The 24550-nt window shown below is 40.4% G+C and overlaps 1 protein-coding gene across 3 annotated transcripts in view; it reads left to right on the top strand.

Annotated features, from left to right (window-relative positions):
* Positions 1-24550, top strand: part of LOC142503754 (bifunctional heparan sulfate N-deacetylase/N-sulfotransferase 3-like) — a 188463-nt gene that overhangs the window by 145501 nt on the left and 18412 nt on the right. For all 3 annotated transcript variants that reach the window (XM_075616431.1, XM_075616413.1, XM_075616422.1), the window contains 4 exons: positions 7933-8115; positions 20414-20510; positions 21564-21687; positions 23860-24034. In XM_075616431.1, the coding sequence (XP_075472546.1) occupies positions 7933-8115; positions 20414-20510; positions 21564-21687; positions 23860-24034 (579 nt within the window). The remainder of the gene's footprint in view (positions 1-7932; positions 8116-20413; positions 20511-21563; positions 21688-23859; positions 24035-24550) is intronic.

Genomic DNA, 24550 nt, shown 5'->3' with positions numbered 1-24550 from the left:
AAACGAATTGTTGTACGCATTTCACTGCTCCCGTGCCCTGCACTACATAACAGAGAAATACAAACAAGGCCCCTGTGGCAGTGAGGTAGTCAAAACTCTCAAAATATGTGTACTCCTGTACAAGAATGTGAAATCCAGTTCTCTAATTTGCCTCATTCAGCAGATCTGATATCTCTGGAAAGTGATATTAAAAGTAAGTGGCAGACTGTATTTGCATCATTTCAAATCTAATTTGGTCTCAGCTCTGAAATGTTAAAGGGCACCGAATTTTCCTGTTCATGACAGATGTGTCCTGGGAGGCTATTCAAATGTGTACAGTACAGACAGAGAGAAAAAGAGAACAAAGTGTACCCTGGGGCATATACCCTCATCGCCAGTTCTCCCGAGACTAAGTACATTAAAAATTTCCTTTCTCTGGTTGGGTGACTGCGAGCAATATTCTGTTCTAAGTATAAAAAAAAGTCGTTTTTATAGACGAATGAATATTAACTATCTTTTTTTGGAGTAGCTTATGCTTTAGGAAATATTTGTATATTCAATGCAGATACAATAAAAAAAAAGTAGTACTTTCTACATTACGCAGATCCATTAGTATAACAGCTTTAATGAATTTGCTGTTAAAAAAATAACCAAAATGATTATACTGTAAATGATTATAAATGATTGTCATGGTAGTCATGATATAAAGTATAGAGAGGAGAAGCTCAATGAGTCAAGACACTGACAGAACAAGGAGAACCTGGTTCAATTCTGGGTGTCAGCTCTTTGTGACCTTGTGTAAGTCACTGTGCCTCCCTGTGCCTCAGACACCAAAATCATAGATTGTAAGCTCATCTGGGCAGTAACTTTGTGTGTAAAAAATCCTACTGTATGTGATGCATATCACACTCACTATACTGTAAATGTGAAGCGCTTTGAGTTCCATTGGGAGAAAAGTGCTATATGGAATAAAGTTATTATTATTATTATTATTATTATTATTATTATTATTATTATTATATGTAGTTATATTGCCATAGCTATGGGTCAAAATAGGATTTTACAGAGGCATAGAAAAATGAACTATCAATGGTATTTACCTTAAAATGAGAGGTTTTGGTCAATGTGAAGCCTACTATTAATGAGTGGTAAATGCTAATTACCACATGTTTGCTCGCTTTAGGAAAAGTGGCTGAACAAAATTATCCCAAAATGTATTCCTATGTAGAATACCGTACATTCCTTTATTTTTTCACAGATGTATGGATAGGGGTAAAAAAAAGAATCAAGGCGTTAAAGGGTTTTAGTTGCTTTAGAGTTTTCTTCTCATTATTTGGTCAAAACGTCTCAATCTCAACTCTCACACAGTAGCTTCATCATAGGTTGGGTTGTAAAAGAAATAATGATGTTCCCTCGCTGAGCTGCAGTTTCCTGCTGTTTCCTTATATATAGACGTGGTCTCTATTTTCAAGCACTTGTAACTTGTGATCCATACTGTAAAAATAATTAAGCTTTTGGCGATAGTGCCAGGCTTTATTTATTATTATTACTTTAGAAAAGCAAAGTGGTACATTTTAAGAACAGAACTGCAAAAAAAAAAAAAAAAACTGCTTAACAGTCACTTTTATAAAACAGGAGAGAAAAAAATGTCTTACTTGTGATAAAAATGTACAGATTGTAAAGTTCTACGAATAAATTCTGCTTGTATCTACTGTCTAGATTTTACCAATGTTGAGATACTGCATTAAGGAAATCACATTCTGAGCATACATCAGTAGGATAAGAGAGTAAATAAAGGATAAGGAAAAATCTTTTGACATGTAAAGTAAGCATTTCATTGGTTCAAATCTCAAGGACAATATTTTCCTTCACGTTCCCTGGAATTGAGCTTGCACAGCTTACTTACCCATAGATGACCATTCATATCAATACCACAATGAAAACAAATGGAATGAAAATATATAAAACAAAAATAAAAAATATTCCTGGAAAACAGATTTAACAATGTTCACTCAAAGAAATTATCTTTACATCTTAGGCTATCACGTCAGTGTTTGCTTTGTTAACTAGTTAAGGATTTTATATCTATCCTTAGAAATGTTTAAATTCGTAAAGTTACACCTCAGTCCATCTAGTTAATGTTACCTGATTTAAGACTGTGTTGTAACGTTGCTGACTGCAAACAGGATACGGACCCGCAGGGTAGACGTAGTGAGTAATGCACTGACCTTGGTCTGGGATCAGAGGCCTGGGATGCAGGGGTAGTCAGGTCCAGTTCCAAGGTTGAGGCAGGTGGCAGACAGGGGTATTCAGATCCAAGCAGGAATCCAAACACCAGCAAGACAACCAGGATGAAAGGCAGAGCAAGTCACAGAGTACTTTGCAGAAGCAAAGACAGGGAGCAACTGTCTGCTATTTAAAGGCCAGGAGCAGCTGCTGAGAATAGAGGACCAGAGAGAGGCTGACTTCCTGTCAGCAGCCATCTTAGATGGGGCAAGATATAACCTGGTCCATCAGCCATCTTGGCAGGTAGACAAATACCTTATAGTATCCCCCCCTTCAGGATCGAACTCCGGGGTAACAAGGCCCTGGTGTATCCAGACATAGACAGTGGGGGAGGTCGGAGAGTAGCTGGGACTTGTCGGGCTGTACCTGGGACTAGAGGGATGTAACTGGGGGAGGTCAGGGAGTAGCTGGGAGTAACCGAATGGTCAGGCTAAGGTAAACAGATTGGGATCATCAGGCGATGGGGAGGTGGCGCATATGCCCAGACGCAACTCCCCTCTTTGAACTGGACACCGGCCGTCTCCCGATTTATTAGGAAAGGCCTGTACCATATGGTTCTTCTCACCACAGTAGACGCACAATCCCAAGAAGAGACTGTGCTGCTTCTCCCGTTCAGTGAGACACATATTGTCCAACTGCATGGCTCCGCTGGTTCTTCAGAAGCTTTATTAGGAGGAACCTCAAGAGGTGGGACTAATGGGACAGACCGGAACCTGCAATTACAGTCCTTCTCCTGATGTCTCTTCTCATTCAAATATCGAGGGAAATGCAAAGGGCGTTCAGGCATTCTAGATCAGCGGCAATGTACCTGTAAATTATGTCCTTCAGTCTCTCCTTAATGCCCTGACGGAAAGCGGACTTCAAAGCCCCCTCATTTTTATCTGTCTCTGCTGCCAGGGTCCTAAACGCAATCACATATTGTTCCATGGTGCGAGAGCCTTGCTTAATCTACAGCAGTGCAGATTTGGAAGAAGCCACACGACCATGAGAATCGAAGATCGTCCGGAAGGTCTGCATGAAGGCGACAGAGTCATCAAACAGAAGGGAGCCTTTATCATACAGGGGGGAAACCCAGGATAATGCTTCATCTGTGAGGAGGGAGATGCCACCCGAGAGCGGTGGGTAGTGAAGGATGATGGCTGCGTGTCAAACTGCACCTAGCACTGGTGGAGGAATCTTCTGCAAACTGAGGGAAGACCTCCATAGTGGACAGGAGTAGGGATCCAGGGTTGCTTTAAGACCATAGGTACAGCTGTGACTTCACAACCTGAAGGCACGGGCAGAGACAAAACTACCATGGGGTTTCGAGGGGACTGCACAGGGTTTGTAGTGTAGAGGAGATTAAGCCCAGTCTTTGATCCTCTGTAGCCAGGTAGGTGGCATGGGCACCCAAGAGCTGGCCCTGATGGGTCACGGTGTTCACTACCTCTCCAAGATCCATTGCATAGCTTGGGCAAAGTGTAACGTTGCTGACTGCAAGCAGGATACAGACCCACAGGGCCGAGGTAGGGAGTAATACACTGACCTTGGGATCAGAGGCCTGGAATGCAGGGGTAGACAGGTCCAGTTTCAGGGTCAAGACAGGCAAGGGTAGTCAGGTCCACTTCTGAGGTCGAGGAAGGCGGCAGGCAGGGAGAGTCAGATCCAAGCAGGAATCCAAACAGCAGCAAGACAAACAGGATCACAGGCAGAGCAAGGCACAGAGTACTTTGCACAAGCAAAGAGAGGGAGCACTGCATGCTATTTAAAGGCCAGGAACTGATGCTGGCAATAGAGGACCAGATAGAGGCTTACTTCCTGTCAGCAACGTCTTAGGTTGGGCAAGATTTAACCTTGTCCGTCGGCCATCTTGGCAAGTAGACAGATCCGTTCCATGTGTACAGTGATAGCATAATGATTAAGGTTGTTTTCTACACTGCCGAAGCATGTAGGCTCAACCTCTACATGAACTAAATAGTACTTCCCGCTATAAATAATTATTTAGATGCTTTGTACGTTTCCTGTAGTCTTCTCCTACTATGCGGCAGTATTAGTTATGTGCCAATGTTTTAGATTTTTTGACAAACAAGAATTGTACAATTAAAACTTATGTAAGTATTGTAAATTTCATTTTTTTTTTTGCATTGACTAACATATATGCTGTAACTACCTCTGGCTTAAAACTCCGCCTTTACATTTTTTTTGAGGGAGGTCCATAATCTTACATTAATGTAATATGTAATACATGATGTTGTCATTTAATATTTTAAAGGGGAATTGCTGTTCTGTCTTATTATTTTGTGTAGTTTGTTCTATTCACTATGGGAGCACAGCAAACAACTAACCATTGCATTATGACCAATGTGCATATTGATATGACCTCCTATTTTGTTGTAAACAACAAAAGAAAAAGAATCCCTAGAGAATGCCCTCACTGTCTAGTGAATAGTGTAATGATTCATATAAAAGTAAAAAAAATACCTTTTATTTATAGTATTTAAAAATGGTGGGAATAGAATTCTCAAAAGTTAATCCATGTCAAATTCTAGTAAACAACACACTAAATAATAAACACACCAAAATACAGCAGTGTTAAACTATATTAATTTGTTGACCTTTGAGAAAGCGACAATACGATACGCGAAACGTACGTCAGGTGACCAGGCGGAATGACGTCACTCCATTGGGCGGCAAAACTGAAGCAGGTTTGAAATCCTGCAAGCGAGCATTAGATCCAATTTGAAACTTTACTTGCTATTTGATATACAATAATATGAGGCTATAACTTGATGCGGGCAGCAGATCCGCGCCTCTAGGCATAAAAACATATTTGATGTGCCTATTTTAAGTTGCGCTTTGCAACTTTTGTGACAAAATATAAAATTAATTGCCAACGAGTTGCAGTTTGCTCTGCTATCTTTGACAATACCGGTTTGTTATGAGCTAAGGTTAGGGATACTGTAGTCCTAAGTAATCCCTTATATTTGCTACACTAATCAGATCTAACACTTAAGTTTTTGTGGTGGCCGTAAGATTCGTTATACACAAGGTATAACCATGCATAGAGAGCAGGCATAAGTGGGTCTGTGTAGATACATCAGACTCCAATTTGGAAACTTTATTCATCAAATATCAGGTGGGCTACTCTGTAGCTTTTTTACTACTCATTCAACCATTGGTCAATCAGACAATATTAATACCATCATGACATTTAACTTTAAGAGTTAAGTCAAATGTGTTTATTTTTGTCGCGAGAATATGAAGCTAGAATCCGATGCGGACATGAGATCCGCTCCGTGGCGTTAAAACACATTGATTGTATGTTTGCTGCAAGCTGCGTTTACAGCTATTAATATGAGACCATTGAATAGTTGTTATATCGCTCTCTGTATTGCCACTACTACCATTTGATCGGCTAAGGGCATAGGTGGCTTGTGTCCCTGATTAGAACAGAGTGAATGAGTAAAAGCTATTACAGGCATACCCCGCATTAACGTACGCAATGGGACCAGAGCATGTATGTAAAGCGAAAATGTACTTAAAGTGAAGCACTACCTTTTTGCCACTTATCGAAGCCTGTACTGTACTGAAATCATCATATACGTGCATAACTGATGGAAATAACGCATTTGTAACAGGCTCTATAGTCTCCCCGCTTGCGCACAGCTTCGGTACAGGTAGGGAGTCGGTATTGCTGTTCAGGACGTGCTGACAGGCGCATGCGCGAGCTGACGTTTGACAGTTGGGCCATATGTACTTACTCGCGAGTGTACTTAAAGTGAGTGTCCTTAAACCGGGGTATGCCTGTATGTGGTTGAATTATATTCCAAGGCATTGGATTATTACTGTTGCCTGTTAGTATACTGTATTTGTGCTACTGATTAACAATAACAGGTGACCAATATATACCTGATTTATAACACTACCACAACTAAATGACTCTAATAGAATAACAGGTCAATGGTTATTATATAACCAGTAGTATCTGGACTGGAGATACGCCCCATGTGTGTTTGTGACCTCACATCTAGGGCACCTAGATTGCGGATACGTTATATGTGTGTTTTTTAAGCAGTTTTTTATAATACGTTTCTATGTGTTGTCCTATTGTCTCTTCAGTTGTAGAATATACTGTATCCATTAGGGACAACAAATTAATATAGTTTAACGCTGCTTTATTTTGGTGTGTTTATTATTTAGCGTGTTGTCTACTAAAATTGCTCATGGATTAACTTTTGCTATTTCTATTTCCACCATTTTTAAATACTATAAATAAAAGGTATTTTTTACTTTTACACTAATCATTACACTATTCACTAGACAGTGAGCGCATTCTTTAGGGATTCTTTTTCTTTGGTTGTTTATATGCTATTCATCCCTATTGCACATCTGCCTATATACACAGTTGTTAAGCTGATGCAGGAGTTCCTTCCTATCCCCATCCCCCTACCCTTTCCCATAGTATAATACGCCTATTTTGTTGCCCACAGTTTCCTGGATATATGTTCTTTCACACTCACTCAACTTAGCTAAAAAATTACTTATCTGCCATTCTGTTCTGGATAAAAACACATCCTACACGCTGCAGTGGCATTAGCTTGACTCTGGTTTGGATAAAACTCCTTTTAATATCCTATCAGGCTCAAGTGCTAATTTTTACCGAATGTGTTTTATCATCTGTCTCTTATCTCTGGCCCTGGAACCGCTAGTACACTTCACTTGTGGTCATGGATTGCCATAGTTTGTAAGCACTGGAAGATCAATAATATCTACTGCACAAAGTTACAGTGCAAGTGATAAAGATCTGGCCTTTAATCTGTTTTTGTTCCCTGAAGGAAAACCTTGCTAGTCTATCACGTTGAACGACAATGACAGAATATTGTTTTTGCTTTGAACTTTTAACCTTTAAAGTGCCCTGATGGCGTACCTTGCACACGATGGGCCCTGGCACAAACCAGGCGCTTTTGACGTACCAGATACGTCATGGCACAATTCTCGGTTTACCAGGAGCTGATCAAAATGGGAGTGGGGCACCCCCTCAACTTCCGTTGATGTCAGAAGCGATCACTTTACCACAAATGGCGCAGGTCCGGTGGCAGTTTACTGAACACTTGCAAAATAATGTAGTTACTTTGGAGTAGTCAATGTGAGTAGATGCATCAATGCTGGATTATGTGAAGTAGATTGCCTATAGGTCTGAAGTAGATTTCTGAACCACCTGTTCTTTGGAGTACACCTGGTTGACAGAGACAAGGGGAAGTGGTAGCAAAGGCTGAGGAATTTGAATTAAATATGTATATATCTCAATTTCTGTGTATAGAGCATAAATAGATCTTAACCCTTTTGAATCATAGGCTCAGAGAGCCTCACCGCTCCCCTTGTTTAACAGGATTAGATGCTCAAGAAAACAGGTACACAGTCGCTACAATAGCAATTCAACCTATGAGGCTTTGGTGATGTAAAAATGTCAGAAGATAACTGATACAGTAATAAATATTAAAATACTTGTAATTACCTAATGTGTTTTAATAGTATTAGACTCCACTGGTTAGACTATGCGGATTAATATAATAACTTGTAAAGTAAATACAGTTTTGCAAACCTAAAGATGCTGTGTAGCATTACTGCCCCCTGGTGGCACTATGAACACCTGCAAACATTGTCAAATATGTTTTTGTTTTTTTTCAGATCAGCATCTTTATGACCCACCTGTCTAACTATGGCAATGACCGACTTGGTTTATATACGTTTGTTAGCCTGGCCAATTTTGTACAGACCTGGACCAATCTGAAGCTTCAGACTCTTCCTCCAATTCAGCTGGCACAGAAATACTTTGAGCTATTCCCTGTGCAGAAAAACCCTGTCTGGCAGGTAAGGGTGTAAATTAAATCCAATGCTTTGTGCACACTAAGAATGGAAATTCCAACTACACTGTTTAGAATTTTCAGAAATATACAAAACGGATTTATATGGAATGTACTATGATTTTCTGAAGGCATTGTACATAATATAGTCGGCATCCTCTTACTCTTTTAGGAAATATATAAGAAAATATGAAACGTTCAATGTGATTTTATTCAGACTGTTTTTGAATATTGAAACAGAGCCAAAACTTTTGCAGATTAAATGGCATGCTTTTTTATATTCTCAATCAAAAGAGCTATAGGAAAATAGCTGCACAAGAAATACCACATAAACCATGAACAATCACAATGTAGCCTACTGAAAGTATATATATATATATATATATATATATATGCAAATACAACTGTATGCTCATCTGCATGTCTTAGGCAGGTCTGCAACCCCGCCTTTCCCCATTATCACCCAGCATACAGCACTTCCACTGCAGCAAGGGATTCTGGGAAATGACATGCAAATGCGCACACAGTGCCACTTTTTGCCTCAATAACCATTTTTAACATGGTTTTTAACATGGTTCCCTATAGGCTTAAGTCTCTCTCTCTCTATCTCTCTCTCTCTCTCTCTCTCTCTCTCTCTCTCTCTCTCTCTCTCTCTCTCTCTTCTCTCTTCTCTCTTCTCTCTTCTCTCTTCTCTCTCTCTCTGTCCATTACAAGCTGTGGTGATTATATCTTCATTTGGAACTGCAATCTCATATTGATTATATATATACAAGCACTGGAAGTGTTTAATAACGTTGCTAACATGGTCTGGTATTTTAAAGAAGAAAATATTCTTCTATATGCTGCCAGTCGCAGAGTTCCATTTTCCTGTTAGGATAGAAGCTCAAGAATAGATACAGGAAAGGGGAAGTAAGTGAATGTGGATTTCCCTGTCTGTGAAATAAGATTAAGTACACAAACCTAAAGATACGATGAGCAAAAAAAGTGGCAACCTCTCTTCAGAGTACACTAATGATAAAGAGCACGTTGGAGCACATTTACGTCTCAGACAGGTCCACAAAACCTATCTTAACGCACAATCAAAATAAATAAGAGAGCACTCACATAGACTTGTGCAAAAAATAGGTTATTTAATGAGCATTGGTAGACGTGTTGGTCTTTTCTCAAAACATATTGAGAAAGATCCAGGGTAAAGACTGAAACGTCGACCAATGTTCATTACATAACTTTTTTTTTACCATTTGAGTGTTCTCTCTTTTTTTATTTTATATGTGCAGCATATATTTCCAAGATTTATGCCCCAGTCAGCACCCGTGGCAGCATTAGGCCGCGTTTATAGTGCCAGCGATGGCGATGTGACTGATGACGTCACCCGTCGCTACTGCCGAAAGTTGCACTTAGGTTTGGAGCGACGTCGCTGGCGACAAGGCCAGTGACGTCATGAAGGGGGCAAGCAGAGTGCAGTAGGCGCTCTGTGAGTGGTGTAGAGACAGTCACATGTGGCGACTGTCTCTGACAAAATCAAAGTTCAATGGCTTAAAAAAAAATTGTCGCTCGGTCGCACCGTCACCATCGCGCCCACTAAAAGCCCATGTGACGGATCCAATGTATTTGTTTTGGTGCGACATCGCGTTCCTGTTGCCGGGCACTATAAGCGCAGCCTTACTCTCTTTGTGAGTTCTCCTTTCCCTCTCTTAACCCATAATCACACAGCATACTGTTCAGCAGTGGTGGGCAACATGATATACACCAGAAAACATAGGTGTGGTCCTTCAGCCCTTAAAGCCTATATTGACTTATAGCCCCTCCCTATAACACCTCCTATTGCCCAATATAACCCTTTCTCTCTCTATGCTGATCTCTTGCTTTCTGTGTTGATATCTCTCTCTCTCTCTCTCTCTCTGTGGGACCTATGCTATAAGCCTCGATAAGCCACTTATCGAGGCCGTTTCGTCAAATTCTATTCAGTAAGCCTTGATAAGTGGCCAATAATAGGCTTTTTCAGCATTTTTTTTCTCCCCAAAAAATATCGCCAGGCGAGCCGCGATAAGCCACTTATCGGCTGATTTTTCCATTCCTGCAATTCTAGTAGCCTCGAGTCAGTTAACGGGGCTAGTCAAGGCTCTAGAATGGCTATTTCCTCTGAAAATCCTCCCGCCAGGAAAAGTTGAAGTGAAGGTGGTGAGAACCTGCCAAAAAGGCGGCGAGAGAGGACTTAGGGAAAAAAACTAATTTTTCCTGCCTCGGATTGATGCCGGGAGTCTCTGGAGCTGATACCCATTCATATCAGAACCGGAGGCCCCCGGCATGAATCCCATGCAATAAAAATGCATTTACAGACAACTTCATTACCCTAGCGACTAACCGTTAAGGCAATGAAGGGGTTAACTATCGGTGCCAGGTTTATTGTGGGTAGCGGGGGGTGGGTGAAGGTGGTATTTGACCCTTGGTGGGGGTTTAGGCCTTGCGGGGGGGGGGGTTGCGGTTGGAGTTAACCCCTTCATTGCCTTAGCAGTTAATACCACTAAAGTAATGCAGGAGTTAACCCCTCCTGCTACCACCTGGTAGGTCTAAACATCCATCTTTGTGGCTATTACCCCCTTCACCCAATCCCTGTACCCTCAATAAATAAAAATACACAACAATCCTACTACCCACCTCCTCTACACCCAAAAACTCCCCCCACCCCACCAACACATAGAGTACCGTCATGAGCAAAATTACTATTATCCAGATATGGATAATAGTGTGTAAGGGATCGGGGGACACGCGCCTTAGAGCGGGTCCCCGTCGCCCCGGCTCCCAGCAATGCCGCGCGGCCCAGACCCCCTGGCGGCAAGTATCTGGCTAACCCTTTTCTCACCAGACCCGGCAACGCATCTTACCACACTCCGGGCACGCCCTCACTGCTGTTATACCCTTACCCACCTCAGTACTGGGGACTGGTCAGGTCTGCGGGCACTCAAGCGCTACATTATGCAGAGCGAGGAAGGAGAGGGCAGACAGGAACTATATATGTGGGAGGACCAATGGGAGCAAGAGGTGGAGTGGGGGCTTGACTGAGCGGAGCCAGGGATAAGCTTAGATGCCTAGTGTTCTGTTCACCAGTGGGAATAGCCTCAAGCTGATGGGAGGTGGGGCCCAGGCTGCAGGAGGAGTGTAGAAGGGAACGTGTGCGCGCGCGCCCTGTAACAGTCCTGCTCGCGCGTTCCGGCAGCATGTGGGCGGCGGCGGCGTGCGCCGCGGAGGACAGGAGCGACGCCCGACCAGAGCGGGTAATTAGCCGACGGGGAGGGGGCATTGCTGGGAGCCAGGGTGATGGGGACCCGCTGTAAGGTGCGTGTCCCCCGATCCCTTACATAGTGCATTTGTCCATTATAAAATCAAACATTACTCAGCCAGCGTTAATAAAGTAAATAAAACGTTCAACTTACCCCTGCCACCATGAAAGTCATCCTCATCTGCATTCTCCAGGTCCATGTCCTCCGATGCCAGCAAGAATACAAGAAACAATACAATCTAATGGCCCCTCACCCCTTAATCACCTTAGCGGTTTATAACTGCCATATTAATTAAGGGGTTAACCCACCATCCCCCGCTACCCACCCGGGAGGTCTAACCACCCAAGCCGGGACCACTCTACCCACCCTGTACCCATTGATTGGCTTAGTGGTATATCATACCCATATAATATGGGCATGATAAATCACTATAGCAGTCAATGGTCACCCTAATAATAAAGCATGAGGTCAAAAATATACAATAATAAAAGAAATACAAGGACCTAAACACCAACATTCAAGAAATAAAAACACTAGTCAACCAATTAAATAAATATAAGCACTAACCAACCAATTAAATAAATAAATTAAAGAACTAGCCAACCAATCAATACAAGACATAAAAGAACTAAGCAACAAAACAAAAAATTAATTTTTAACACTAGCCAACAAAATAATTAATTAATTTAAACCAGTAACCAACAAAACAAATAATTAATTTAAAATGCTAACCAATCCTAAAATGTACTAAAAACAAGCCATCCAAAATCCAAAACAATTTAATCCAAACAATAAACAGAAATCAAAAAAATAACAATCAATAGAAAACAAGCATTTGACAAAAAATGCATTGGCTGTCACTGTATTTAAATGTAACATAAAGGGGCACAGATTAATACGTTAATGGGCAAGCAAATACATAAAAATAAATAAATACAATAAAAAAACCTGGAAAAAAAAAACTATTTCATACATTCAATATTTTACTTACCTTTCGACTGACATCACGGGGTTACGCACGGACGGACATGCGGGTCATCGGATGCATGTACTGGCATGCGCACCCCGGCTGTGACATCATGCACGGACCCGTTTTTGGCACGAAATTCAATTTGGTAGGGTTATTGTGGGCATGTTTTTAAGGAGGGTTCTCTGCACTGTAATGTATACTTTTTGTCCAAAACGCGTAGGAGGTTGCACAACCCACTGAGGTGATGTTTATTTTTTGAATAAAATATTTAGCATTTTTACCACCTGGCTCCCTGGCAGTGCGCTGCTTTTTTCTTCCCTGGTTACTGGATTTCTACGTTTGCGGCTGGGCACGCCAGGATAGACTCGTGGAGGCTCAGGAGCGGGTAAGATTTATTCCATTATTTGATGAAGAGTGTTCACTACTTCAGTACTGATTTAGCTTGTCTCCAAAGAGATTTACTTCAGGTTGATGTTTATCACCCTTATTGTTTTCTTCAGGAGATATTATGCTTTTATATTACTGGCTTATCACTCATATACCCACTTCATAATATAATCTTACTCCAGTCTCAACTATATGGACTATTGAAATAAGATTGTTATATATTCCTAATTCATTGGAGCACCTAACTTCCGATAAGTCCTAATCACCCACCCTGGGACTACTACCCCTTCATCCACCCCCTCTGCCCCAAGAAACAGGCTTATGAGGTTTGACCCCTTCATTGTTTTAGCGGCTAGCCACTAAGGTAATGAAACTTTTTTAATATAAATTTGAATACTAGATGAGCAGGGGGTCTCTGGAGCAGAACCACGTTGATTTGAGGTCCGGGGACCCCCTGCTTTCCAAGATACAGGCCCCGTTATGGGGTTCCGGTATCTCCTATGCATTTAAATGTCCCACGTCACGTGACAGTGGGAATAAAATGCATAGGAGATACCGGCACCCCATAACAGGGCCTGTATCTCGGGAAACAGAGGGTCCCCGGACCTCAAATCAATGCAGTTCTGCTCCAGAGACCCCCTGCTCATCTACACTAGTATTACATTTTATATTAAAAACTTTTGATCGCTGGTGAGATATGCGCAGGGAGAAGCCGGTCTCTCTGTGCAGCTCTCTCTGCAGCTGAAAGAAATCGCCGGGTAAGCCCTTTTCAGAGAGGCAATCATCACTTCGCCGGCTACTCACCCGTTTCACTCAAAAAAATGTCGAAATAAACGGCCCTCTCTCTCTCTCTCTGTGCTGATCTCTCTCTCTCTCTCAGTTGATCTCTCCCCTCATTCTCTCTTTGCTAATCTCTTCCCCACTCCTTCTCTGTGCTGATCTCTTTTCCCTCTCTCTCTCTCATTGTTCTTCCCCCCTAACCTCCCCCCCCCATTTGCCCTTTCAATCTCTGTCTCATCCACCTCACCTCTCTCACTTTCCCCCACCTCACCTCCAGGGGCTGGCTGGTGGATTTTTACTTGGGGGGAAGAGCATCATTATTTATGTTATTTATAAAAATGTTTTACCTTTCGTTTTCAAGTATGTCCTGGACACAGAGTTATGATAACAATACGCGGTTACATTAAATGAACAGAGGTTATACAGTCAATTCACAGATATTTCATGGACAGTTAGAGTTGTAAAATTGGGTACAGGGGATAAAAGGGCTGGTCAGTTTAAGATAGAAATTGAGCAGCTTTAACATTACCAAACATCAGTGAACGGCAGCAAACAGCTCACACCCTTTGGCTACCACTCAGCTGCACCAAAGGCTATCCGCATGTGGGGCGACGCAAAAGTAGACTGAAGGGGTTCTGATTGAATGCAGTTGTGGTTTCAAAGTCCTTTGTCCTTCTGGGTCATTAACATTCCAGTCGGCAGGGCTGACGAAACACATAAAAGCAATAACGGCTATATCTGTATGTAGACAACATAAACACAATCACACACCTGATACGTCCACCACATCCAAATAAACAACCACACACTTTCCACATACACATACATACACAATGCATTTCCCAGAAACACACTAAGCTGCAGACACATTTACTTAAAACTGAACACAAACTAAAGACCCTGACCTGCCTAATACTCACACAGACATTGACCTGCACAACACTCACAATCACAGATACTGACTTGCACAGCACACACGCACACACACAGACACTGACCTGCACAACACACACACACAGACACTGAGCTGCATAACCCTCACAAACACAGACACCGACCTGCACAATACTCGCACACACAGACACTGACCTGCACAACACTCACACACACACACAGACACTGACCTGCACAACACTCACACACACAGACACTGACCTGCACAACACTCACACACACACAGACACTGACCTGCTCCATAATCACACACACAGACACTGATCTGCACAATACTCACACACACAGACAATGACCTGCACAACACTCACACACACACACACACACACACACACACACACACACAGATACTGACCTGCACAACACTCACACAGACACTGACCTGCACAACACTCACACACACACAGACACTGACCTGCACAACACTCCTACATGAACCAGCTCTAAATGGAGGGGCTGCAGAGAACAGCCAGACTGAAAGAGCAACCATGTTTCCAAGTGTACTCTGTGGCTGAATTTGCAGCTGCATGTTTCTCTCTTGCGTCATCAAAGCAAATCAGCTTATACTACTGGTCCAAATCATTAAAATCAGACCAGCCCGTGTGGCAATTGCCCCTCCTGCCCCTGCCCTCCTGCTTGCCAGCCCCTGCTCACCTCTCTCACTCTCCATCTCCCCATCTAACGTCTCTCACTCTCTATCTCCCCCACCTCGCCTCTCTCACGCTCCCTATCATTCCCCGTGCCGCTCTCCGTTAGAGAGACCGGCAGAGAGGATACTGGGGGTTGCAGGGGAAGTCCCTGTGGGCTGCCTGTTGCCCACCAGTGCTGTACAATATTTCCACTGGAGCCAGCGGAATCTGGGTAATGACACGCCAATGAGCACTCAATCACAACTTTAAGCTTTGTTTTAAAACAAAGTCTGATTCACAGAAGTGCTGATCATGTACTTCTTGATTTGTATTGCAGTTTCCATATGATAATGCCCCTCAGCACTACAGCAATTTAATGAATAACCTTCATTGTATTTTTTTTTTCTTGTTGGCTTTCAAGCTTGCATATTGTATGCTTCAATAAACCTAGAGATTAATTTGTTCTTACTGTACATGTCAATACCCACTTAGTTGATACAAAATTGTTTTTTTTTGCTTCCCAAAAAAATATTACGTTTTACTTCTTTTTTCATGCGTAGTACCTATTTCGTTGTGAAATGATCGTGTCTGGTGTAAAAATATATTTGTGGAGACTCCTAAAAAAAGACCTCTAATTGAAATGTCCTACAAAATGTTGCACCCTGATAACTGGAAATCCCCTATGTGAGAATATGTGTCTGACTAACTCACAATTAATCCACTGTATTGTGTATTCCGTGATTTTTGTTTTGGGGCTTTTCAAAAGTCGGCACTCGCGTCAAAATGTAAAAGGCTACGAGAACTACCGTATTGGCCCGAATATAATATGGCCTCGCACATAATACAATCCTAAAGTCTTGAAGGTTTTCTACATGAAAAATAAAAGGTGTTAGGCTGCGCATATAATACGAGTACAGTTTTCAGAAGGACATTTTTAGGAAAGAAACATAGCACTATATTCTGGCCAATATGGTATATTTGATCACCTGTCCTACGATACTCCTCCAAAGTATTCTTGTCATCGTCATACCAATCTAAATAATTCAAACCTTTTACAGTTATACATTTATAGGAAGTTAAAATAAGTTTACAAGAATTAAGTCTCCAGTGCATCATGAGTATCTGTTCTCTGTGTTCATTATCTGTGGAGAAGAGGTTTTGTTTTAAGATACATATAGGACCATATTTACTAAGCTGCACTATGCCATAAGACACCATCCAACGCTGGAAAACCCCCACCCAGACCACTGATTTAAGTATCTACTTGTGCCGGAAAGTGTCTTAAGCGATAGCACTGCTTAAGAAATATGGGCCATAGGGTTTGACCCATATAGGGCTACATTGTTGCAGTTTTGGTGGTCTATGATATTTCCTTGATGTATTTTGTTTGATTAAGCTCTACTGACAAATGTTAAACCTTATGGGAAATATATTAGTTTATACAGAATATCGTGTCACCACAAGAGGTTGCAACCAATACTGCAGAAATGAATTAATAAATAGTTTTAGCATTCTACTGTACCAATCAGTTACAATGGAGGCATTCAAATCAAAAGAAAAATGTTAGAGTTATTTGGTACATAAGCAGTTCTCAATGTGGAGGGGTTGTAGAGCTATTAAAGTGAATAGAGAAGGTCAAGCAAAATGTTGTGGGTCGCTCTGTAAATGTGTTCAAAGAGCTGCAAAAACAAAGTGATCACAGTTTATGATGATATAAGAGTATCAAGGTGCATACTCAAAAATGTATACAGCATTAATATTGTATTATATCATTCATTGTGCAACCAATGATTGCATGCTGTGTATGGTAGGTCGACTATAAATTAAGGTTTTCCAATGTTTTTTATTTTTATTTTGATTGTGCTGTTATTTGATTATAACCCCAATGAGGTTATTGCTATACTGTAAGTGCAGTGTGAGGCCTTCCTTTAACAAGAGAAAATCCTTTAAATTCAATCAACTGCACATAGCTACAACAAAATGCAAATGTATTTGATATTTCTTTCAAATACATAATATATCTTGGCAACAATTAGCGAGATATGAAAATCCTTACATGCATAGTTAATACTTGATAATATGCATTTGATGGATTGGTTTAGTCTTTACTTTCATTAAGTAACAGTGCATTTCCTAAAAATGTAAGTTCAATTTTTGGGACAAGGCACACGATTCACTACTTGTACATTCAAAAGGACCACTTTTTGTCTACAATTAGGGCATAAACCGTCTAAAACATAGATAGAAAGCGCTCTACCACCTTGTTCTATATTATACAGCATATTATATTATGTTCTCCTGCATACAGCATCACTAGTTTCCATAAAGCTTTTGAGCTGACGTCTCATAGTATACATTCTGTTCCATGATATTTTACAAAATCAGCCTTTTTCTACCCTTTTTTAAATAGCATGTAAACAGATTGCAGTACAAATGCTGCCCTTTCAAAATGCCAATAAATCTGTACATTTTATGTCCTTGCTGAGTGCATGCCTGTCACAGCTGTCCAGCTTATTTGTAGGTAGTCAAAATACTAATACTGCATCTCACTTGGGCTCCAATCCTTGAATGTGACTTGCATGTTAGAAAGATGAACAAGCAGCGATTCATTTGCAATGGGGATTGTTCCCATAGCTGTAGAGGCTGTCATCATTGTGTTAGATTGTCTTAGATTCTTGGATCTTCAGTGTTAGTTGGGATAACAATTTCATACATTCTATAAAAGATGCTACAAATGCCTCAGATGCAGGTCCTAATTGACTTTTTGGAGGATTATAAAATAGGATCAGTGTTACATTTGGATGTGAAACCTATGTTTTATGCAAAAGAGATGATCCAGTGAATTGTGGGATTTAAGGTGTATTCTGGTTCCCTTTTCCGTCCCTTATCTCCCTATCGCCACGCATGAGAAGTGTGAAGGTAACATGGAAGAGAATTGGCGCTGCCCACTCTGTTATTGTGTTGAGTATAGGGAGCTGACTTTAGTTGGACAGGGTATGTCACATATATACCCTCAGGTCTAGCTTTACTAATGTGAATGAAAGTAATGTTATGCTCTGTTAGATGGAAATGGGCATTACATTGATGAACTATTCCCAAAAGCAATTTTATTCATTTTCTTCTGGAAAAAAATCATTTGCATATCTTTTTTTATTCTAATATATATATACGTGCACCTGTGGCTTACCAGCACCTATTGGAGTGCCAACTGCCTTATCTGACTATATATATATATATATATATATATATATATATATATTATATATATATATGTATATATATATATATACAGTGTTCGACAAACCTATACATTTGCTCGCCCCGGGCGAGTGGATTTAACCCCCGGGCGAGTAAATATTGGCCCAAGCAGCACACGTTTGGTACTAGGTGGCGAGTAGATTTTTTTGTGTGGCGAGTAGATTTTTTGGTGATTTGTCAACCACTGTATATATATATATATATATATATATATATATATATATATGTGTGTGATATTTGGTGTTAGAATTAATGTTTCTCCCTATAGTCTTCTACTTACCACTTAGCCACTTAGATTGTAAGCTCTTTGGGGCAGGGACTCCTTTACCCAATGATTACTTTTATGTCTGAAGCGCTTATTCCCGTTATATAATACACCTCATATTATTCTGTTGCATCTATTACTGCTGTGATGCTCTATGTACATAGCTGGCGCTATACAAATAAAGATTTACATACATACATGCGCACTAATCATTGTTAGCGTTTTATATGCTACATTTATAAAAAAATATAACAAGGCTTCAAATAAAATTATGGAGAATTATGGCCAGACTAAGAGGCAGTGATAGCATGGCTGAGCAAGCTACATCTGCTACTACTACAATAGATACATAAAGCAAACCTTTTGGAGAGATGCTACAAAATTGCAACAATTGGAAACAAAATCAAACCATGTCAGAGTTCTGGCAAGCGTTCAGTTGTTGGGGTTAGTGAACTGAACCATAGAGATGCTGAAGAAAAGGTAGACGGACAGCAAACACAGTTAAGAAAAAAAATGAATACAGTATGAATCAGAACAGCAAAATAAAAAATGAAAACACTAGGCGAGATCTTGGGAATGAGCTGAACATTTTTACATAAAGGGTCAATTCTGAGAAGGTCGCTAATTTTTTAAGGTTACGTTATTTCATTTTAACATAACCATATCCGTAACGCATATCCCCAAGACTGCGTAATGCTACGTTGTTCAGTCATTTTCCTTAAAAATAAGGGAACTTTACATTTTAACGGACCTTACGATTCTTCATATAAAATCATCTGGTAGTGAGCACATTACCTACCAACGGAGATCCTCAGACTTCCATTACTGTTAGGCTGTGGCCAGACTGAGAGCGTGCGGCTGGCGCTCCAGCGCTGTGACGTCATGCGCTCTGCTTGGGCGTACAATTCCTGGCCAGCTAGTTGCGTGCGTGTGGGGGTGTCGGAGGTGCGGACATGATGTCACGGAGCTGGTTCGCCCTCATTGCCTCATTGGGCGAACCGCTCACGTGACGCGCCAGCGAGCGGCAGAAACAAATGTACTTATCTCTGCAAGCAGCTGAGCGCCGTGCACTCACGGGCACACACAGGCGCGTGCTCATGCTGGCCACACACATTGTAGCAATGTGTTTCATCATGCGAGCATGAGCGAGCACGCCCGCTCAACGTCACCCATTAATAAGAAGGAAAATAAGGTCTGTTACCTAATTAGGTAAGGTAACATTATTTGCCCTTATACTCTATACAGTAGCACACTTCTGAGGATCTACCTCCAAGGTTCCTAGATTGGTGGACACCAGAGTGAAGGAGCAGGAAAGCTTTCTAATTGTATCACAATAAGACAGTAATGTCATCAATTTAAAGAAAAAATTGTATGTTTAGATGACAATTTGAAGGAAAATAAAATATAACACTTTCTTGCAGCTTTAATTATATTTCCATGACCTTTATCAAACTCATGTGTATTTAAGTAATGTTCACAATAGCAGCATACACAAACTGCTACAGCACGCATGAATAGCACACCTGTGATATTGCCAAAGCCCAAAAGGTAAATTCAGAGAGAGTAGGAAACTTGTAGGATCAGGAAAAATTCAGATGTGGTAAGATTACATTTTGTTCGTAAATCAGTCAAAGATTTTAATGTTCCAGAATCCAAAATAATGTAAGTCTGGTATTTCCCGCCTGTTGCTAAGAAGAGAGATTACAGTACTCACATGCATCTGGAAATTGCGGATCAGAGAATACAGTAGGTGGGAATTTATCGTCTTTTCGTTTTTGTAGAACCCATGTGATGACAAGAGGCACAGAGATATTTGGTCCAAAGAAAAAACATGTGATCGTTTACCAAAATTTATTGTTGTGGGGCCACAGAAAACAGGTGAGGCTAGAAAATAAATTCATGAATTCGTTTAATTTTGCTAGCACATAAAATGTTCAAATGTGTGTAACTTATTTAACCAGTTAAAGCCAGAAAACCAAGTAATACAGTATATGTACACTACAAAGTTGTATGATTTATAGAAATATGTTCATGTTGATTACTATACAGATAGTTACCCAAGAAGTGAACCTAAGCTACTGCAGAATTATTATTATATTATTATTATTATTATTATTATTATTATTATTATTACTACTGTGTCTGGTTCAATGTGACCTGGAACAGTACTTGATGTTGAGGGGGATCCATTATCAAGCTGATTTTGTAGATCTTCTATTGGTACCATATTCACTGTTCATTCTCAGCCAATGTCCTGTCCTGAGGGAATTATTACTATAATAGGCTACATTTAGATATTTGATAGCGATAGAGAACGACAGGTGGGAGAGAGCAATAGAGGGGTGAGAGAGTGAGAAAGAGAATGAGGGTGAGGGAGACAAGGGAGAGAGAGTAAAGTTATGGCTTAAAAGAGGGAAAGAGGAAGGGGGAGGGACAAAGAAGGGTGTGAAATAGAAAAGAGGAAACAAGCATGAGTCGTATGAGCTGGGTTCCAATTTATAGTATTTACATTTTTTATATCTTTAAGGTTTTTTTACAATTTAATTTTCTTTAAAATCGCTTTTTTTAATATATATTTTCAGTTTTGTTTATGCTGACGCTATATATTTAAACACAGATTCCAAATGTGGAACATTTGGGGAAAAGAAGAGCTCTGTTCTTGAACTGTACAGTATCTACTATATGTTTCTAGTTCCAAAATAAATCAGAATGCATTATGAATAACCCAAAAATCAAGGACTACTGTCAATAAATGTATTGTAAATACCATATCAGCATGCAAGAAATTCAGCAGAGGAGACAAATGAATGCTTAACAATTCAAATATGGCACCTGAGAAATCTATGATACGGTTTTAATATATATGTACGCCTTTCTCCAATATAGTTTCTTAAATAAGTGAGTTTTTGTTTTGTAACGTTGTTTGTGCAGGCACAACAGCTCTGTATCTATTCCTGGTTATGCATCCTTCCATCATCAGTAATTCACCCAACCCACAAACATTTGAAGAAATGCAATTCTTTAATGGGAATAACTACCAGAGAGGGCTGGATTGGTATGTATGAATAAAATATATTGCTGTCTATGCCAATGTGTCCGCATCTGCAAATATCCAGTTTCAGTTATTTTTTACGTGGTGTCTAAAATCGTTTTCGCGTACAGCGCTGCTCAGATATTCTATACAGGATAATATGCAATAAAGTACACAAAGTGACAGCTGGAGGAGAGGAAAAAAAATAAAGAAAAACAATTGACAAGAGAATGAGGCAAAAAAAAAATCTTTATATCTTTTTTTTTTCCCCCATGAAAGTCAGGGGAATTAGAATATAATCAAGTTACAATTGTGATTTTCAAAACAGACGCTCTCTGGGGCATACCAATATGCTACATTATTATAACAATAAAAAAAAAAGAGTGCCTGCTATTCCCCTCTCTCGTGGCTGTAAAATCATAACTAACCAAATATAAAGCAAACTCCCAGCAGGTCGCTGTGTGTTTCAGCAAAGTAATTTTCTGATATTATTTAAAAAGGGAACAGCAATGGAGTAGCCGTTGTATGCAGACCTCAAAATGGCTATACATTGCCCCTCGAATCAATCATATTTATGACAGGTATCTTGTACGCTATTTCAGCAAATTATGCACTTTATTCAATTAAATCCAATTTTTTGTAAAACTTCTATTTCTGATTGATTATTGCTCCGCTATAAAAACCTGAATGTTGCTAACCCCATGTATTAAAATGAGCACAGGGCAGCACTGCTGGCTTGTACTGCATTATAAATCAGGGCTTTTATCATTATCTCAGCTATTCTTAGGTAGGGTTGCCACATTTAAGCTTTTATAATACGGGATGCCGAAATCCAGATTGAAATTGTGACATCCTAGTGCGTTAATGACTGACCTTCACAACTGCTATATAAAATAGTATCTGCATAGTTTGCATTCAGCCTAGTCATCCAGCTTCCCTTTTTTTAATAAAATCCCACTGTTTAGAATAATCGTCGCTAAATGTACACTTGCGTTTCGGCATAATTATTCTTTGAAAGGGTGGAAAGGATTTTTGGAAAAAACAAAGCACTATATTAACAGATTACACCACCAAATTTAAACACCAGTTTATTTGCACTAGTGAGTGAATAATGATTTTCAAATTCTTCGCGCTGAATGTTATCTCCCGCGTAACCGCTATAGCTATAGGTTTTTATCTTCTGCACTTGGCCGGGCGGGGAAAGACTCGCAGTGAACTAGCAAGTAACGTTGGGAGAAAAAGACACTCCTGTAGGAGTGGGTGTCATGGTATTATGAGATGACCAGGCAGTACTGGTCTAACTTTATTATTTTAACAATTTAGTAAGGCAACATCTATCGTAAAAGGGAATTATTACACTGAAGTAGAAATCTATTACGTTTTTATGACTGATTTCACTACAGTCATATTAAGGTCAGGGATTTAACGTCAAGGCACTAAAATATGGGACAATTATGCGTCCCAACAGACATTTCCGAGACAACGGAACAAGTCAATGAAATGAGGGACAATCCCATACAGTATATACGGGACATCCGGCAACCCTATTCTTAGGCTGGGGCCATAGTGCCTTCGGCCTGCGCGGAGGCGTGCGGAGGCTGTAAGGTAAGCGGGTGCTTTCCCTGGCCATGGTGGACGGGCCGTGAGCAGCGTTCCTAGGGGCGTCACGGAGCTGGTACGCCCTCATTGGGTGAACAGCTCACGTGACCAGCCCATCCTCTTCGCATACATGGGCTCGCATGCCACATGGACGCGAACATTGCCTTAAGGCAGTCTGTTCGCTCAGCGTGCAGATGCCTCCGCACGGTCTGCGGTACCATGGCCCCAGCCTTAGGAGGCTTCTAACTTGCTTTTTTCTAGTAAACGTTTGGGATTTGAAGATGAATTACATGACTCAGGAGATATAAACAGTATCAGTACTTTATTTTTATATAATGCCAATCATGTATGTCGCTCTTTACAATAAAATAATGCATATAGTGTAAAATATAGGGAATATCACACAGAAATATATGTGGATGAAAGCAACAAATAAACATTGAAGGGAGGGAATCCTTACCCAAAAATTCATCATTAAAGTGGATACAAACACAGGTCCTGGCAAAATGTGAACAGTTTCTGTACTATAACCAATGTTAATGTATCTGATCATAATTGATGAATACCTGGATGATATAGTTTCTTTATTTTTTTTAGGTACATGGATTTCTTCCCCATCCCATCCAATGTAACAACAGATTTCCTGTTTGAGAAAAGTGCTAACTATTTCCATTCAGAGGAAGCTCCAACGAGAGCAGCTGCTCTAGTCCCTAAGGCAAAGGTTATCACCATTCTCATTGACCCCTCAGATCGGGCATATTCTTGGTACCAGGTAGGAGTTTACACTGCGGGGGTCACAAACGGCAACCAACTTCATAATCCATGTGTTCTCTATGAGGTGCATACCGTACTAAGGATGGGCAGGTTTGTGGGTTCAAAATTCAAACTTAGCAAACATTGACGTTTGTTCAGAAGTTTGAGTCGAACTTTGGAACGAACTTTCAAATCCAAATTAAATTGGAGCCAAAACACAAGAAAGGCTTCACCAGATTAACCTTTAAACTTGCAGATGAAAAGTTTTTAAACCCTTGTCAAAAAGTTTAGAAAATATACCATTTCACAAAAAAGTTTTTAAACATTGCTGATTATATTGTTTTTTTCCCCACCATTTAAAAAAATGCAAAACCAAAACATTTTTTTTTTACAGCCCAAACAACAGTGACAGTGCCCACATGTAGGGCATACTGTATCATGCACTGGCCTGTAAACAATGGGCAGTATGCATTGATTGTATTACCAAAACATAATGACACTAAAAAAGTGACTAGTGTAAGAACTACGGTATGTG

The sequence above is a fragment of the Ascaphus truei genome, chromosome 1 (assembly GCF_040206685.1).
Source record: "Ascaphus truei isolate aAscTru1 chromosome 1, aAscTru1.hap1, whole genome shotgun sequence".
Taxonomy (NCBI): domain Eukaryota; kingdom Metazoa; phylum Chordata; class Amphibia; order Anura; family Ascaphidae; genus Ascaphus; species Ascaphus truei.
The sequence above is the reverse complement of the archived record's forward strand: the minus strand, read 5'-3'. Positions and strand labels throughout refer to the sequence as shown.